The following is a 17793-nucleotide window of genomic DNA, read 5'->3' on the forward strand; positions in this document are numbered from 1 at the left end:
TATACATCAATAAAACTTTAATAGGTAACAAATCAATTGTACATCAATAAAGCTGGGGAGAAATTGGAAAAAGCAGCTAATGAACTTATTAACTTGAGATTTTAATGGGCACATTGGTGGTAGTTTAGTTGCTAAGTCATGTCTGATTCTTGTAACTGGGTTCCTCTGTCCACGGCATTTCCCAGGCTAGAATACCAGAGTGGGTTGCCATTTCCTTCTCCGCAGGATTTACCTAAAATCAACTTTGAATGGAAGTCTTTGTTTCACCTTTCTTAAAGTCAATTGCGCTAATAGAGTTTTTCACCATTAAGAACAAATGCTTTTTGCATTTTTACTAAGTGCGGGCCCGAGGGCTGATTTGGGGATGGGAGGATGTAGGTGAATAAGACAAACCACTGTCCCCAGGGAGCTGAGCTCAAAGGACGACTGTGACAAGTAATTGAACTGGCGGCTAGTGATTAGACAAAGAGAAATTCTAAGCCCTTGAAATGTGAGAGACACATAGGGGTCAGCCCTGAACGTGCTCCTTGAGGGTGAAGGGCACGAAGAAAAAACTGTCAGTCACTGAGAAAATAAGGTGATGTGGGTTTGGGGACAGAGCAGAGGGTCCAGGTGGAGAGGAGTGGCGAGGTTAGATTTGGGTGGAAACCAATGTCTCCATTTTTACCAAATCCACATTTTAGGGAATTCCCTGATGTTCCAATGGTTAGGGCTCAATGCTTTCATTGCCACGGGCCCAGGTTTGATACCTAGTTGTGAAACTAAGATCCCACAAGCCTCTCAGGGTGGCCAAAAATAAAAAAAGCTCATTGTAAAGAAAATTCTTTTCTTTAAAGAAAAAATAGAAAAGGAAATATTAAAAAATGCTCATTCTAACACAACATTGCAAATCAACTATTTGCCAATAAAATTTTTAAATAAAAATATTAATGAAAAATGATTATTATAGCACTATTAATAAATTATCCTAAATTTGCAAAAATTGAAAATGTCTAACAGGGGCTTAATGAAATTTGCCATTAATCATTAAGGCACATTATTTATTGTTTTTACCATATTATTTATATATTTTCTGAACTTCATCCAACAATCTTTAGCAAATTCCATGGACTTGTTACTCTTTGTCCAGAATTTCTTATAGGGAGAATACTCAGATCTCAATAATATGCATAAATTTAGTAAAACAGCACATTTTTAAAAGATCCTGAAACTATTTTGAGAAATTGTAATATAGTTGTTAAAAAGAAGCATTTAAAATACCTTTTAGTGGGGTTTTGGATTTAAAGAACGCAGAAGTGATCCCTACATCAATGCTTTGCATGAATATGCAGAGACTCAGGGATAATATGAACAGAATTAGATGTGTCCTTGCTTGTTTTTTTTTCCGTCCATCACCCTTCCTCTAGGTTTCACTCTTTCAGCTTCCACGCCATTCACATTGTAAAGCGCTGTCCATAGTTTAGAATGTTTGCCAAGACCCCTGGCATTATCCACAAAAGGTTGAGGGTACTCCATTGCCTTCCCCAGTTGTGACAACCAAATGTGTCTCCAAACTTTGCCAGATGTCCCCTGGGGAGGGAAAAAAAAACACCCTCAATCCAAAACCACTATCCTAGACTATAAAATCCATGGTTTTATTCACCCCAAACCCCCCAGACACTAGCAAGCATGCCTTGGCGTGTCTTATGTGCTCAACAAATAATTGCTAAATAGTAAATAGTAGATGAATGAATAACCGAGTCCCCGGAAGGTACAGTTATATTCTTTTGGGGGTACTTCTGTTAGGTAGGTAGAACCGGGAAAAGGAGTCCAAAATGGCGGTGGCTAAAAGCACTGCTATGCATTTTCCTAGTTTGTTTATAATTTGTTTTTTTCTGATGGTATAAACAATGAAGGAGTCGACGGCTTAAAAAAAATATATATTGGAGGATGGGTCTCACTCAGAATGGGGCAGGGTGGGTCTGGGTGGAGACCTGTGGAGGGGAGTGGTCTTCTCCGCAAAGGCTGGGTCTTTGGCTTATATAAGAGGTCGGCAGGTCTGGAACCTGACTGCCTGGCGAGAGAAGCAATGAGATCTTGTATCTTGTGAGTATCACCTGCACATTCTTTTCCTTAAATTGCTCATCCTTTTGTCTTTCCAGCTGCTCTATTTTCAGTAAGTTTTATTGCTTTGCCTTCTGAAATTGCACTGGGTTGCTACCTCTCGGTTTAACCCGAAGCTACCTTTTTCCCATTTAAACTGCCCTTGTGAATTCTAATAGGTTTTTTCATTCTTTTTCAGCCAGGAGGCATGCAGGGTATTCCCAACGTGGGATCGAACCCACGTCTCCTGCATCGAAAGTACTGAGGCGTAATAACCAAGAATGCCACCCACAACTCGCCCAACCAGTGTGTACTGCTCTGGTGCCTGAGTTTTGTGTCCCCAGAGTTGCTCTAGTGTTTGGCCAGCGACATGTAGGGACGGGAGGTTTCTTGCTTCATTTCAGCGTAAATTGAGGCAGCCTTGAGGTTTTCACTTCTACCCGCACGACGTGGCAAGAGAGGGGTCCTAGTTCCCAACCAGGGACTAAACCTTCCCCACCTCCGTGCTTCAAATGCAGAGGACTTGGCTGGGAAGTCCAAGGCAAAGTCAGAAGTCGAATAACCTCAGCATGCAGACTTCTCACCTGCATGTTAACTGTCCTTCACCGAGGTTTCACTCCTATAATAGTGGAGGGGCGGGGGGTGACCACGAGCTTCATAACCGGGCTTCCCTGTTGGCTTTTCCCTCTTGTTGCCCTTGCGGTTTGGGGTTAAGGCGGGGTTAGTGTTAATCCTTTGAAGCGTTCAGTCTTCTCAGTCCTTCACTTGGTGATCCTGGCCCGCAACTTCTCAGCCTGTGGTACTCAAACTGTGGGGGCACTTCCGTTTTACGAAGGGAAGTGCCGCCATGTTTTGAGTGTTACCGGTTGAGAGAGGAGCTTCCACTTGGTGAAAACATTAACTGGGCGCCTGGTATGAGTGGGGAAGTTGTCTAAAGTTTCCTTAACGTTGTCTCCTTACACCAATGGCTTTTCCAGAGATCACTAAACTTAATTCTTTCCTAGTATCAGGGTCAGAACAGGTTCCAGCAAACCCAGACCGGGATGCTCAAAATGGGGGTGCTTGCCGATCTGTGACTGGAAAGTGCTCCCATTTCGAGCGTCCCTGTTCGGGAAAGCCATCTAACGGTTGGAATCTGCGATGTCTGCTCGCGTTTACCGATCGTGCACTTCATTACTGACTCAAGTCGGAGATTCTGTCAGCAACCACGGATTTCCCACGTAGTCAATGGTGGGTTTTACTTCCAACTCCACGGCTTTTGTCTGTAATCTGCTTTTTGTAACCTGTAATCTGTTGCTCCATTAAAAGCTCTGCCTATTATAATTGTATGTCAACAATCATTTGCTTTCAATCTTAAAAGCTCTGCCTAGTATAATTTTATTTCAATTATAAAATTCGTTTAAATATTAATAAAAACAGTATGCCTGTATTGTGTGCTGTTATTTTCCTGGTCATTTCCATAGTTGGTCCTTGGGAACACTATGGGGAGTTTCTGGGGGTTTGCTGGAAAGTGGGTCTACCTCAGTGGGCGCCTCAGGGATCTCTATGGGTCCCTTGTAGGAATTGGCCATTCTTCAGGGTGCAGCTTTGATCCCTAGTGTGGAAAACGAAGATCCTGCGTGTTGCTCAGGATTAAGCCCTGGAGGTGGGTTTCTAGGGTTCTAGCAATCTCACTCCCTGGGTTGGGGACTAAGGTCACAAGTCTTAGTAAGCCAGAAACTTACTAGTAAGCCAGAAACTTACTGGTTCCAAGGGCTAGTTATGTGGGAGACAGTTACCATGGGGATGGGGACATGGTTCATGTGAATCAGAAGTGGTGAGCCGCGGATAATTTTGTTTGCTTCTCACCTCCTGTGTGACCCTCCAAACCTCTGCAGCTGGGGTGGAGCATTCTATAGTGTTTGAGGGGTGGCTGCTGTGGTCTCAAACATTTTTTTTCCAAGTTTTGCTTAGTAGCACCTGGGATATAAAGTAACCGTCAAGGTTAAAAAGGGAGCTTTCTGACAAGCTCCAAAGAACTTCTTGCTATTTCCTTCTCCAACGCGTGAACGTGTTCAGTTGTGTCCGACTCTTGGCGACACTATGGACTGCAGCCTACCAGGCTCCTCCGTCCATGTGATTTTTCCAGGCAAGAGTACTGGAGTGGGTTGCCATTGCCTTCCCCGAAACAAGCGCATAAGTGTTGTTCCTTTAGGGCTTCCGTGGGGCTCAGGCAGGGCTTCTCGTGGCTCAGGTTAAAGCGTCTGCCTCCAATGCGGGAGACCCGTGTTCGATCCCTGGGTAGGGAAGATCCCCTGGAGAACTAAATGGCAACCCACTCCAGTATTGCCTGGAGAATCCCATGGACTGAGGAGCCTGGTGGTTTGCAGTCCACGGGGTCACAAAGAGTCGGACACGACTGAGTGACTTTACTTACTGGTGCTTAGAGGCGTAAACACGTACAGTAGCAGTTTGTATCTGATGTGGCTTCCCAGGTGGCTCAGGTAAAAGGACCGGACTGCTAATGCAGGAGACATAAAAGATTTGAGCTTAGTCCCTAGAGGTCGGGAAGGTCCCCTGGAGAAAGGAATGGTAACACTCCAGTAACCTTCCCTGGAAAACGGACAGAGGCGTCTGGCTGGCTACAGTCCATGGTGTCCCAAAAGAGCCAGACATGACTTAGCAACTTAACAGTCTGGCTATTTAGCACTCAGTGTTAAAAGAATTAAGTTTAGAATTTGTTCAGAAGTTCAAGCGGCTAAGTTTAGAATTTGTTCAGAGGTTCAAGCGGCTGAACTGTGATCTTAGAATCAATGGGCTAGCAGTTTGCCCAAGATGCTTAAAGTGAAATCGCTCAGTCGTGTCCGACTCTTTGAGACCCCATGGACTGTAGCCTACCAGGCTCCTCTGTCCATGGGATTTTCCAGGCAATAGTACTGGAGTGGGTTGCCATTTCCTTCTCCAGGGATGGGTAAATGTGGAAAGTCAATTGCCAGGACTCTTGTGCTTAGAATCGAATTTAGAGATACAACTTAATGTAAATTTTATTAATAGTTGGGTAATTCTGAAATCTACTAAGATTCAGTTGTAATGGTTACAGGTGTGTAATAATGGTGATTCACAATTTCTAAACGTTATACCTCATTCGTAGTGGGAAATCCTGGCCATTATAATCGGGACATCCCATCTCTGAGAAGTTGTGCCATGTAGTCCTCCCCAAACCACTCCAGCCCCGGAACCTTGAGTGTCCAGTAATTAAATCCTGGAGTCCTGTGTTGCTGGTTTTAAACGAAGGCGGCTCATCAGTAAAGAATCCGCCTGCAATGCTGGAGCCGGAGTTCTGACTACAAAGCCAGAAAACTCATACCTTCAACTTATGGTGTACTCTCAACTTTTATGCCCAGAAGTTCCCTTAGCCTTCAGCTTTATGACAGCAGCTGCATGTGCTAAGTCCTTTCAGTCTCACTCTTTGTGACCCTATGGGCTGGAACCTGCCAAGCTCCTCTGTCCATGGGATTCTCCGGGCAAGAATACTGTTGCCACGCCCTCCTCCAGGGGATCTCCCTGACCCAGGCAGGGATCAAACCTGCGTCTTTAACGTCTGCTCCATTGGCAGGTGGATTGTTTACCACTCGCGCCACCTGGGAAGCCCTTATGACAGTTTAGGGATTGCTTTAAGTGGGTCAGATTACCCCTAGTTCAGCTTGCTCATGAATTTAGGGCTGCCAGAGGGGAAGGATGGGGGAAAGGGTAGTTTGGGATGGATAATATACTGCTCTATTTAAGATGGATAACCAATAAGCAGCACCAAGTTCCTTATCGGGGCCTCCTGTTGTGAGCAAACTCAGGCAAGCAGGCCTGGCCGAGGAGGGTGGTTATGGCCAACAGTTCCCTGACACTTAATTGTGGGCACTGTCGCTGTATTTTTACTTTCTACGACATTTATAGCAGGACTTCACAAGATGCCAACAACTCTCCCCAGCCCATTGTCCTCTGACAATGCTGGGTGTCCTGGGAAGGGGGAGGTTGGAGGGGGGCTGACAAAAATCACCCTCAGTTGAGAGCTTCTGTTCTAGAATCATCTGGGACCCTGCCCTGAATTCTCTCCATGGCACCAACTCTCCAAACTAAAATTCCACCCTCTTGCCCAGCAATCGCACACACCCCAAGCAGCAAAGATTATCCTGCAGAGGATCTTGTCTCTTGAGGAAGTAAAGAGACAGAGATCATCATTGATTCATGGGTCCTGGGATGGTCCTCTTCTGTCCTGACTTCAAGAGAAGAATCAGCAGCCCAGCCACTCAGCAGCCAATGTCCAAGTAAGGTTTTGTCACTCGAAGTGCCGCCAAACTTCGGTGGGTCATTTTATTCAGGTCCATCCCAAACAACCTGAGGACACAAGATGGGAAATATTCCAGGCCACTATGGTGGCATTCCGTCCATACAGCAAATCTCTCATACATCCTGCTTGGGTACAATATGTTAATTCCATTAAGTAGTTCATCATTGTAAATCAAATCTTATTGGGAGATAAGCTTGCTCTAAGCTATACCCCATTTTTAAGACCCTAGCCTGTGTGAGCAAATTTAATTTGTAATCATCTTATGGAAGGGCTTCCCCTGGTAGCTCAAACAGTAAAGAATCTGCCCGCAACGCAGGAGACTCAGGTTTGATCCCTGGCTGGGAAAGATACCTGGAGGAGGAAATGGCAGCCCACTCCAGCATTCTTGCCTGGAGAAGCCCACGGACAGAGGAGCCTGGAGGGCTGCAGTCCATGAGGTCACAAAGAGTCGGATATGACTGAGTGCCTAAGCATACTGACTCCTGACCCCAAGCCCCAGGGCCCGTCTCCTCCAGAGGCAGGGACCATCTCTCACCAGAGGACTCGGAGTTTGCAGCCCGGGTGGCTCAGCCTCTCGCACAGCAGCCTGACACCTGTGTTCCCCAGGGCGTTGTTGGTCAGATAAAGGTCTGTGAGGGTCTGGTTGACGCCCAGGGCAGAAGAAATGTCCTCACAAGCTTTGCCCGTGAGGCTGCAGCTGTCCAGCCTGTGGAAGATGAGAAGCGGTTGAAGCAACATTGGCAGTTCGTGTTGGAAAGGGAATCAGGGTGACATTTTTAGGGATCAGTTTAAGGAAGAAGTAGACTAGAATCAGATCAGTCCAGGTTAAGGCCGATGTGGTGAGGGAAAGCATTTCATAAAGGCATTTAAAGACATTCCCCTTTGCTGTGCAGTAGAAACTAACACAAAGTTGTAAAGCAACTATACGATAAAAATTCAAGTTTTTCATTTTATTTATTTTAATTGCTATTTATTTTTGGTTGTGCTGAGTCTTCGTTGCTGTGTGGGCTTTGGTTGTGGTGAGTGGGGGCTACTCCTTAGCTGCGGTGCTCGGGCTTCTCATTGCAGTTGCTTCTCTTGTTGCAGAGCTTGGGTTTCAGCTGGTTCACCTCATGGGCTCAGTAGTTGTGGCTCACGGGCTCTCGAGCTGAGGATCAATAGCTGTGGCACTCAGGCTTAGTTGCTCTCTGACATGTGAGGACTTCATGGGCCAGGGATCGAACCCATGTCTCCTGCACTGGCAAGCAGACGCTTTATCACTGAGCCACCAGTGAAGCCCCAAAATTAATTTTTTAAAACAAAAGAAGAAAAAAAAATAAAACAAAAGAAGAAAGAAAGAAAAAAGATCATAGCTCCATCTGTAATGGATATCCCGATTCTGCAGCCAAGAATTTCTCCTTCTGGTAATTCTATCCCAATTTCTCATTGAAACCCTCATCTCAGGGATTAATGTCTATAAGCTCTAGCAGTAGATATAGGGGCCAGGCCTAAGCTGGTTGGTTTCCTTGTCCCCAGCCACCACGAGTGGTTCCCTCTGCGCACAGGATCCATCCAAAACAGTGACCCAGAATCATGCTTTCCCTAGAGACTTTTTCAGAACTTGCACCTGAAAAGAAGTCAATCTATAGAGCTGTAGGCTTTTTGCCACCATGTATTGGATCAAGGCTAATTTTAACTCATAATGGAGCCAGTACAGGAATAAGTAGAGGGGATAATGGAGATCAAGTATCTGAATGCCTAGATCAAGCCATACCTGAAACCTACACTTCTAGCTACACAACTTGATCAATGCTCTCCCCCATTTTTTTTTTTTTTTTAAGAAGCCAGCATGATTTGGGCTACTTCCTGCCCCACCCAACACTACTATGCCATCTGATTTTCTCTGGTTTCTATTCTGTCCAATTGTGTTTCTTTCCTGTATTCCATGCTGTTACAGTAAAAACAGGTAGCATTGAAATGTTGTTGTAGCTGGGATGTTAGATGGAAATGTTTTCATCTTTGGCTGAGGCTGTGAGGCAATACGTGCCTCCAAACAAGGTAGAAGGCAACAGTTCAGGACTTGAAATGGACGAGAAAGACCCAGGTGGGTGACGTGTAATCACTACCTCACAGGCACAGAAGGGTAAGGAGCAGGACATACAGTGAGAGCTGGGGAGGGGATTGTGGAGAGAGCTTGACCCAGATCATCCCATGTCGGGAGCACCTTCTCTGGGGTCCCCATGAGAACACACAAGTGATCCCCACAAGACAGGTATCATTTGGACACCTGCCAGACTGGGAGGGGCTGGTGCTGACATCCCAGAGGGAACCTAGCAGCATCAGTGAAGGGAGAGATGGGGCTTCCTTGGTCCAGTGGTTAAGAATCCACCTGACAGTGCAAGAGACGCGGGTTAGACTCCTGGTCCCGGAAGACCCCACATGCTGAGGAGCAGCTAAGCCCACGAGCCACAACCACTGAGTCCGTGCTGTAGAGTCTGTGCTCCGCAAAAAGAGAAGCCACCGCAGTGAGAAGCCTGTGTACTTCAGCTAGAGAAAGCCCTCTCGCAGCAACCAAGGCCCAAGTGCGGGCAAAAATAAATAATGAAAGGGAGACATGCTGTCCCTAAGCCCTCAGCTTCGTTTCCAGTTACCCAGGGCCCCAGATAAGCAAGAGATTTACGAAGGGAGGAAAATTAAAAATAGATAAGCCTGGGCTTCCCTGGTGGTCCTGTGGTTAAGAATCTGCTTGCCTGTGGAGGGAGCAGGGGTTCGATCCCTGGTCCAGGAAGATCATACATGCCAGGGAACAACCACAACCACTGAGTCAGCGCTCTAGAGCCGGTGAGTCACAGGTACTGAAGCCTGCCTGCCTAGAGCCTCTAAGAGATTCTTGACCATCTGAGCCACCAGCATAGACTCGCAAGAAGAGAACCCAAGGCAATGAGAAGCCCTTGCCCCGCAACAAAGAGCAGCCCCTGCTCTTTGCGACCAGAGAAAAGCAGTGAAGACCCAGCACAGCCAAAAATAACTAATTAACACAATTAATTAAAAAAATAGACACAGCCTCCTCTCATTCTGTGTTTTGGGAGGAAGGGATGGGCTGTTATTGGGAGAAAGGGGAAGGAAGAAAGGTTCATTAACATTTGACTGAAGTTTATTCTGGATCAGACTGAAGTTTTTAAAAAATATTTATTTATTTATTATTTATTTAACTGCATCAGGTCTTGGTTGAGGCATGTGGGATCTAGTTCCCGATCAGGCATTGAACTCAGGCCCCCTGCATTGGGAGCGAGGAGACTTATTAGCCACTGGACCACCTGGGAAGTCCCAGATTGAACTTTTATTACATAAAGGTTACCAGAAAGCTACAAATCTGCCCAAGTAAATGCCCAGAGAAAAGGGGAGTTTTACAGAACATGTTTAGAGGCAATGACTGGATGGAAAAACTTAGCCTCGTCTGTTTGTATTCCAGAGGATGAATTACTCAGCGACTCATTCACGCAGCTTTTCTCTCCACCTCTGAGCATCTCGTATCTTCCAGAGAGATGGAGGGATGGAAGGATAAGTCCAATAGAAAGAAAGATAAGGACAGATCCCCTCCCACCCCTGCCAGGGACCAGCATCACACCCAGCAGTCCTGGCTCCCAGCCACTCACCACAGTTTCCGGAGTCTGCAGGTGGGGTGTCGCAGCCCCTCACACAGCAAGGACATGCCGCGGTCTCCCAGGTCATTAAAGCTCAGGTCCAGCTCCCACAGGTGGGAGCTGACCCCAAGCACAGCAGAGAGACCCTCACAGGCCGCAGAGCTGAGCCGGCAAATGCCGAGCCTGGGAAGACATTAAGCACAGGAGAGAGCTGGCTCATTCCTTCTGAAGTTTTTTGGGGGAAGAGAGGTTGGATCTTACTTCCTCCACCAGGGATTGAACCCCGGTCCTCAGCAGTGAAAGCAGGGAGTCCTAACCACTGGACTACAGGGAATTCCCAGATGTCTTCAGCTTAATGGGGCCGAAAATGCTACTGTATTAACTAGTGAGTATTATGCAAAAGAAGCAGACTCACAGATACAAGAACAAACTAGTGTTTAGGGGTGGGGAGAGGGAATGGGGGAGGGGCAAGATGAAATTGACAGTCCTGCTGCTTTTTTTTTTTTGCCCCACCCAGAAGTTTCTGGTCTTAGTCCCCCAACCAGGGATCGAACCCCAGCCCCCAGCAGTGAAAGTGTAGAGTCCTAACCACTGGACCGCCAGGGAATTCCTCATTTTCTTTTTTTTTAAATTTGCTTTTTCATCTGTTCCACCATTTAAAAATATAATCTCTGAGCCAGATCTTTCTTTTTTTTTTTCCCCTGAGCCAGATCTTATGCTAGTCACTGGCACACGCTGTTGCCACGATGTGCTGTTCCTGTACTTCTGGAATACAACAACACACACACACATTTTGATAAGTGACACTGAGGAGAAAAATAAGGTCAAATAGGATCCTAAAGTAATCTTATCTAGGAGCTGGAGAAGGTGTGCCTGAAGAAGCAGCATTTGCTTTGGATCCTAACAGATGAAACAGGTATTATCAGGGTGAAAAAAAGAAGAAATCAGAGCAGAAGTGCATCTCAGGGAGTCTTCCCTGGTGGTCCAGTGGCTAAGACTCCAGGCTGCCAATGCAGGGGGCCTGGGTTCGATCCCTAGTCAGGAAACTAGATCCCACATACTACAACTAAGAGTTTGCATACCACAACTAAAAATCCTGCATGCTGCAAGTAAGACCCTGGGGGCAGCTACATAAATAAATAATAAATAAAATAAATATTAGAAGAAAAAAAAAAAGGAGTGCATTCCAGGAAGAAGGAACTGCTTGTGCAAAGGCTCTGTGGCAGAAAAACCTTTGACAGGAGGCCGATGGAGTTAGAGGTTAGGAGAGGAGGGGAGGGAGACAGCCCCCCTGAGCCCAGGCAGGAGGGCAGGAATCATGACTTTGGACTCCTAGGATGGTGAGGAAAGCGGGGACTCACCGGAGGGTCTGGAGTTTGCACTGGGGGTGCCTGAGGCCCTCACACAGCAGCAGCACCCCGGGGTCCCCCAGGTCATTCAGGCTTAGGTCCAGCTCCACCAGGCTCTGGTTCACGCGGAGGGTGGACGCCAGGTCTTCACATGCAGCACCAGTGAGAAGGCAGATCTTCAACCTGCAAAATCCAGTTCGGCGTGTGCTCAGGAGGGTTTCCTGTACAATGCTGATGCTATCCTCACTGCCCCCAATCTTTTTAAAAAATGTTATTACAGTCGACTTGATTTACAATGTTCTTTTAATACCATGTTCTTTTAATATAATACAATGTTCCTTTAATAGCAAAGTGACTCAAGTTATACATATGCGTTCTTTTTCATATTCTTTTCCATTAGGGTTTATCACAGTTTTATATAGTTCCCTGTGCTGTACAGTAGGGCCTTGTTTATCCATTCAGTCTATAATAGTGAGCATCTGCTAACCCCAAACGCCCAGGCCTTCCCTCCTCCACCCTGCCTTCCCCTTTGCAACCACAAGTCTGTTCTCTGCAACAGTGAATCCGTTTGTGTCATAGATAAGTCTATTTGTGTCACATTTTAGATGCCACGTATAGGTGATATCATTTTAGATTCCATGTGTAAGGGATATCATTTGTCTTTCTCTTTCTGAGTGACTTTGCTTAGTATGATCATCTCTAGGTCCATCCATGTTGCTGCAAATGCCTGCCCCTAATCTTAAAAGTAATGTTTTCAAATAAACCACTTGTTTGAAATATGGCCAAAGGCCTAAATAGACATTTCTCCAAAGAAGACATATAAATGGCCACAAATCACGTGAAAAAAATGTTCAACATTATTAATCATTAGGAAAATGCAAGACAAAAGCACAATGAGATATCACCTCATACCCGTTTGGATAGACATTATCCAAAAAAACAGAGAACAACAGGTGTTAGTGAGGATGTGGAGAAATTGGAACCTCTTTGCACTGTTGGTAGAAATGTACAATGGTGCAGTGGCTACGGAAAATAGCGCTTCCTCAAAAAATTAAAAATAACTGTGTGTGTGTGTGTTCAGTTGTGATTGACTCTTTGCAAACCCATGAACTGTAGCCTGCCAGGCTCCTTTGTCCATGGGATTTCTCAGACAAGAATACTGGAGTAGGTTGCCATTCCCTTCTTCTGAAGATATTCCCCACCCAGGGTTTGAACCTAGGTCTTGTGCATTGCAGGCAGATTCTTTACCCTCTGAGCCACAGGGAAGCCCATATGAGGTCCCTAAAGGAGTCAGATTCACAGAGACACCGGTAGAACTCACCACAAAATCCGCAGCCTACAGACTGGGTGCCTCAAGCCTTGACACAGCAGCCTCAGGCCCGAGTCTTCCAGCGCGTTTCCTGTCAGGTCCAGCTCCAGCAGATGGCGACTAGCGCTGAGCACAGAGGCGAGCTCCTGGCAGGCCTCGGCCTCCAGCTGACACTTCCTCAACCTTGGGAGGAAAGAGAAGAGTTGAAGAGGGTGCCATCTTGCTTTTCCGTGTCCTGATGCTTCCTGCTCTGGCCCATTGAATCAGCCGACATGCTTCCCTGGTGGCTCAATGGAAAAGAACCTGCCTGCCAATACGAGAGACGTGGGTTCGATCCCTGGGTCAGGAAGAACCCCTGGAGGAGGAAATGGCAGCCCACTCCAGTATTCTTGCCTGCAGCATCCGATGGACAGAGGAACCTGGCAGGCTATAGTCCATGGAGTCGCAAAGAATCAGACATGACTAAGCGACTTCACGTTCTTCTTTCTATAGTTCCTTTTGGAGAAGGAAATGGCAACCCACTCCACTGTTCTTGCCTGGAGAATTCCATGGACGGAGGGGCCTGGTGGGCTGCAGTCTATGGGTTGCAGAGTCGGACACAACTAAGCAACTAACACACACACACACACACACACACACACACACGGGTGGTCTCATAGAGTCAGTGTACACAGTAATAGTTCGGAGCAGGGTCTCTAGGGTTCAACAACCTGTTCCCCACCCCCCATACTTTGACCTCAAGGGAGATTTTTGTTTTGTTTTTGGGGTTTTTGGTTGTTTGTTTAGCTGCTTGTGGGACCTTAGTTCTCAGACCAGGGATTGAACCCTGACCCTTGGCAGCGAGAGGACAGAGTCCTAACCACTGAACCACCAGGGAATTCCCTCAAGCGAGTTTTCCTCAGGTCTCAGCTTTCTGTTACATGTGCCACCATGTCTCAAGTCACTGACTACAATAAGGATATTAAGTATGCCGGCTCAGGGTGGTTGTGAGGATTACATAATTTATTAGAAGCAGTGGGGTAGAGCCAGCCTGACACATGGTCAGTGCTCTACCAGCGGGAGTCACTGTTTGTTGAACATCCTGGAGGAGGCGCCTCCTCACCCAGCTTTGGCACATGGTGTGCAGTGAGGGAAGGCTCTCTGGGAGGACTTGAGCTGGTTCTCGAAGGGTAAGTAGAAGTTGATTTGGAGGAATAAGATGAGGGGTAGTGAGATAATAGAAAAAAAAACATCACACACACACACACACACACACAAAGTCTCTGCTCTGGCTCCTGGCACAGAGTTCCTAAATCTTTAATTTTCTAAGGGATAAAACAAAAGCAAAAACATGGGACTTCCCTGGTGGTCCAGTGGTTAAAATCTGCCTTGCAATGCAGGGGACACAGGTTCCAGGCAATGAAGCCTTATTCTGACGCCATCTCCAGGTAGATAGTGTTAGAACCAATTGAAATTCCAGAACACCCAGTTGGCGTCACATGCCTTCGTGTGAGGATAACTCCACACATAAAGTGTCAGAAGTAGAGTGTTGGGGGCCTTCCCTGGAGGTCCAACGGTTAAGAGTTTACCTTCCCACTGGGGTGGGGGGGGTGCAGTCTGGGTTTGATCCCTGATCGGGGAACTAAGATCCCACATGCCTTGTGGCCAAAAATCCAAAAATACAAAACAGAAGCAATATTGTAGCTAATTCAATAAAGAGTTTGAAAGTGGTCCACATCAAAAAGAAGTCTTTAAAAATGGGGAAAAAAATGGAGCATTCTTATGAGTAGTAGTAACAAAAACATAGAGGGGGAAGGCAGGGTGATTTTTTGAAAACAGTGGCACGGAAGAAAAAGGAAGTTGCACAAGAAAAGGATCTTTGCATGGAGACCTTTGGGGTTCTGAGTACTCAGGATGTGGTCAATAAATAGGGTGTGGGTTCTGGGTGGGCAGGGGCCCCAGGGACTCCTCACCATGTGGAAATGACTGGGGTCAGAAGAGGCCAGAAACAGGTTCTCCAAAGTGCAAAGAGTCCAGAGCGGGAGTCTCAGGTCAAGGGTCTAAGGGCAGCTCTAATTTGAGCTCAGTGGTAAAGAATATGCCTGTCAAGCAGAAGATTTGGGTTCAAACCCTGGGTCGGGAAGATCCCCTGGAGGAAGAAATGGCAGCCCACTCCAGTATTCTTGCCTGCAGCATCCCATGGACAGAGGAACCTGGTGGGCTACAGTCCACGGGGTGGCAAAAGAGTCAGACACGACTGAAGTGACTCAGCACACTCGCACAAAGTGCAGAGTCTGGGAGGGGTGGCATCTCAGGTCACGGGCCTAAGGGCAGCTGTGATGAGAGGTAGGGGTTTGGGGATTGGCATCTGGGGAGATGCTTCAAGTCCCAGGACACAAGCAGCTTGTCCCAGGAGGTCACAGAGGTGAAGGACATGTTCCTGGGCGGGGCGGGGGGGGACACTCACTGCACCACCTGCAGCCTGCACTTGGGGTGCCGGAGCCCCTGGCAAAGCAGCTGCATGCCCAGTAGCCCCAGGGCATTGCCACTGAGGTCCATCCTCAGTAAGTGCTTGTTGGTGATCAGTGCGGTCGTCAGGTCCTGGCAGACGGAGCTGGAAACTCGGCATCTCTTCAGCCTGGGACGCAAAGAGGAAAAGAGCCAGGTGATTTCGTTTGGGGTTGTTTTGTAAAGGGGCTTCCCAGGCGGCGGGTACTAGTGGTAAAGAACCCGCCTGCCAACGCAGGAGATGTAAGAGAGGCAGGTTCGATCCCTGGGTGGGGAAGAGCCCCTGGAGGAGGGCACAGCAACCACTCCAGTATTCTTGCCTGGAGAATCCCACGGACAGAGGAGCCTGGCGGGCTGCAGTCCATGGGGTCACAAAGAGTCAGACACAACTGAGCGATTAAGACACATAGTTGGTTTACAATCTTGTGTTAGTTTCAGGTATACAGCAAGGCAAGGTGATTCAGCTTTACCGAATACATACAAATATAAAAATTATATGAATACATATATGAATATATATATCAGATTCTTTTCCTTTATAGGTTATTATAAGATATTGAGTAGAGTTCCTTGTTCTCTACAGTAGATCCTTGTTGGTTATCTATTTTATATATGAGCTTTCCTGGTGGCTCAGAGGTAAAGAACCCACCTGCCAATGCAGGAAATGCAGGTTCAATCCCTGGGTTGGGAAGATCCCCTGGAGAAGGCCATGGCAACGCCCTGTAGTATTCTTGCCAAGACTACAGTCCATGGGCTCGCAGAGTGGGGCCCGACTCAACAACTAAATGACAACAACAAAGTGTGTATATTTTAATCTCCACCCCCTAATTTATCCCTCCTCTCCCCATTCTCTCTTCTTTTCTCCATCACTACAAGAAGGTAATTAAGTTAAAGTGAGGTCATTAGGGTGGACCCTGGTCCCATATGACTGGTGTCCTTATGCGGAGAGGAGATTAGGACAGAGACACACACAGAGGAAAGACCCTGTGAGGGCATGGAGAAGGTGGTCATCTGCAAGGCAGGGAGAGGGGCCCCGGAGGAAACCAAGCCTGCCGACGCGCTGAGCCAGAACTCCCAGCCTCCACAGCTTTGAGAAAATCAAAGTCCATCACTTAAGTCATCCAGCCCGTGGTGCTTTCTTATGGGAGCCCAAGCAAACATCATCCTATGATTTTTTTTTTTTTTTTTTTGGCTACACCATGCAGCTTGCAGGATTTTAGCACCCCAACCAGGGATTAAACCTGTGCCCCTGGCAGTAGAAGCTGGACGTCTTAACCACTGGACCACCAGGGAAGTCCCACCCTATGCTCTTTCTGATGGAATCCCTTAGGATGGAACGGTAGGGCCCCCAGAAGCTCACAGACCAGCCTGGACTCACCTCAGGTTCTGCAGTCTGCAGTTGGGGTGTCTGAGTCCTTGACACAGCAGCTTTACCCCCTGGCTTCCCAGGGCGTTGCTGTGCAAAGCCAGCTCCACCAGGCTGGGGTTGGTGCTGAGGGCAGCAGCCAGCTGCTCGCTGTAGACATCAGGTAAAACGTGCCTTTCGGGGCTGCGGGAAGGACACAGGATGGTCGATTTAAAGATGGTTGGCCCTGGCATGTGTGCTCAGCCCCTCAGTCGTCTCCCACTCTTTGCCCGCCAGGCTCCTCTGTCCGTGGAATTTCCCAGTAAGAAGACTGGAGTGGGTTAGCATTTCCTTCTCCTGGGCATTTTCCCAACCCAGGGATCGAACCCACGTCTCCTGTGTCTCCTGTATTGGCAGGTGGGTTCTTTGCCATGGAGCCTGAGGGCTTCCCAAGCAGCGCTAGTGGTAAAGAACCCACCTGTCAATACAGGAGACGTAAGAGACAGAGGTTCAGTCCCTGGGTCAGGAAGATCCCCTGGAGGAGGGCATGGCATCCCACTTCAGTATTCTTACCTGGAGAATCCCATGGACAGAGGAGCCTGGTGGGTTACAGTCCATGGGGCCGCAAAGAGTCAGACACGACTGAAGCGACCTAGCACACACGCGCGCACCAGGGAAGCTCTATATTTGAATGTGGACTGAGTATTAGAAGATATTAAGGAATTGTGTCTTTTGGTTGTTGCTTTTGTTTTTTGCTATGCTGATCAATTCCTGGGTTCAATCTGGTATTGAATCCAGACCCTTCGCAGTGACAGTGGGAAGCCCTAACCACTGGAAAGTGAAAATGAAATTGCCCAGTCATGTCCAACTCTTTGTGACCCCATGCACTGTAGCCTACCAAGTTCCTCCATCCATGGGATTTTCCAGGCACGAGTACTGGAGTGGGTTGCCGTTTCCTTCTCCAGGGGATCTTCCCAACCCAGGGATTGAACCTGGGTCTCCCGCATTGTAGGCAGATGCTTTACTGTCTGAGCCACCAGGGAAGTCCCCTAACCACTGGACCACCAGGAAATTCCCAGGAATTGTTAATTTTGTTAGGAATGATGATGCCATGGTGAGGGAAAGGGGCACAGGTTCAATCCCTGGTTGGGGAAATAGAATCCCACAAGCCTAGCAGGAACAATCCTCTCCCGCCAAATTTCTTTTGAGAAAAAAAAAAAAAGCAAGACAGGGAACAATAGATGAAGCACATTTGGCAAAATGTTGCTAACTGGTTA

The 17793-nt window shown here is 47.4% G+C and overlaps 1 protein-coding gene across 4 annotated transcripts in view; it reads right to left on the reverse strand.

Moving 5' to 3' along the window:
• NLRP12 (NLR family pyrin domain containing 12) overlaps positions 1-17793 on the reverse strand; it is a 24579-nt gene continuing 6786 nt past the window's right edge. The window contains exons 4-11 of one of the 4 annotated variants that reach the window (XR_011248908.1): positions 16550-16720; positions 15131-15301; positions 12697-12867; positions 11388-11558; positions 10039-10209; positions 6939-7109; positions 6226-6450; positions 1-1569 (exon numbers count right to left, since the gene is read on the reverse strand). Coding sequence is in view for 3 of the 4 variants with exons in the window: in XM_069551868.1 (XP_069407969.1) it covers positions 6363-6450; positions 6939-7109; positions 10039-10209; positions 11388-11558; positions 12697-12867; positions 15131-15301; positions 16550-16720 (1114 nt within the window). In the remaining variant the exon portion in view is untranslated. Of the gene's footprint in view, positions 1570-3435; positions 6451-6938; positions 7110-7327; positions 7663-9535; positions 9917-10038; positions 10210-11387; positions 11559-12696; positions 12868-15130; positions 15302-16549; positions 16721-17793 lie in introns of those variants that run through there. The other 3 variants (XM_069551868.1, XM_069551869.1, XM_069551871.1) reach the window with 3 other exon arrangements.

The sequence above is a fragment of the Ovis canadensis genome, chromosome 14 (assembly GCF_042477335.2).
Source record: "Ovis canadensis isolate MfBH-ARS-UI-01 breed Bighorn chromosome 14, ARS-UI_OviCan_v2, whole genome shotgun sequence".
NCBI classification, from domain to species: domain Eukaryota; kingdom Metazoa; phylum Chordata; class Mammalia; order Artiodactyla; family Bovidae; genus Ovis; species Ovis canadensis.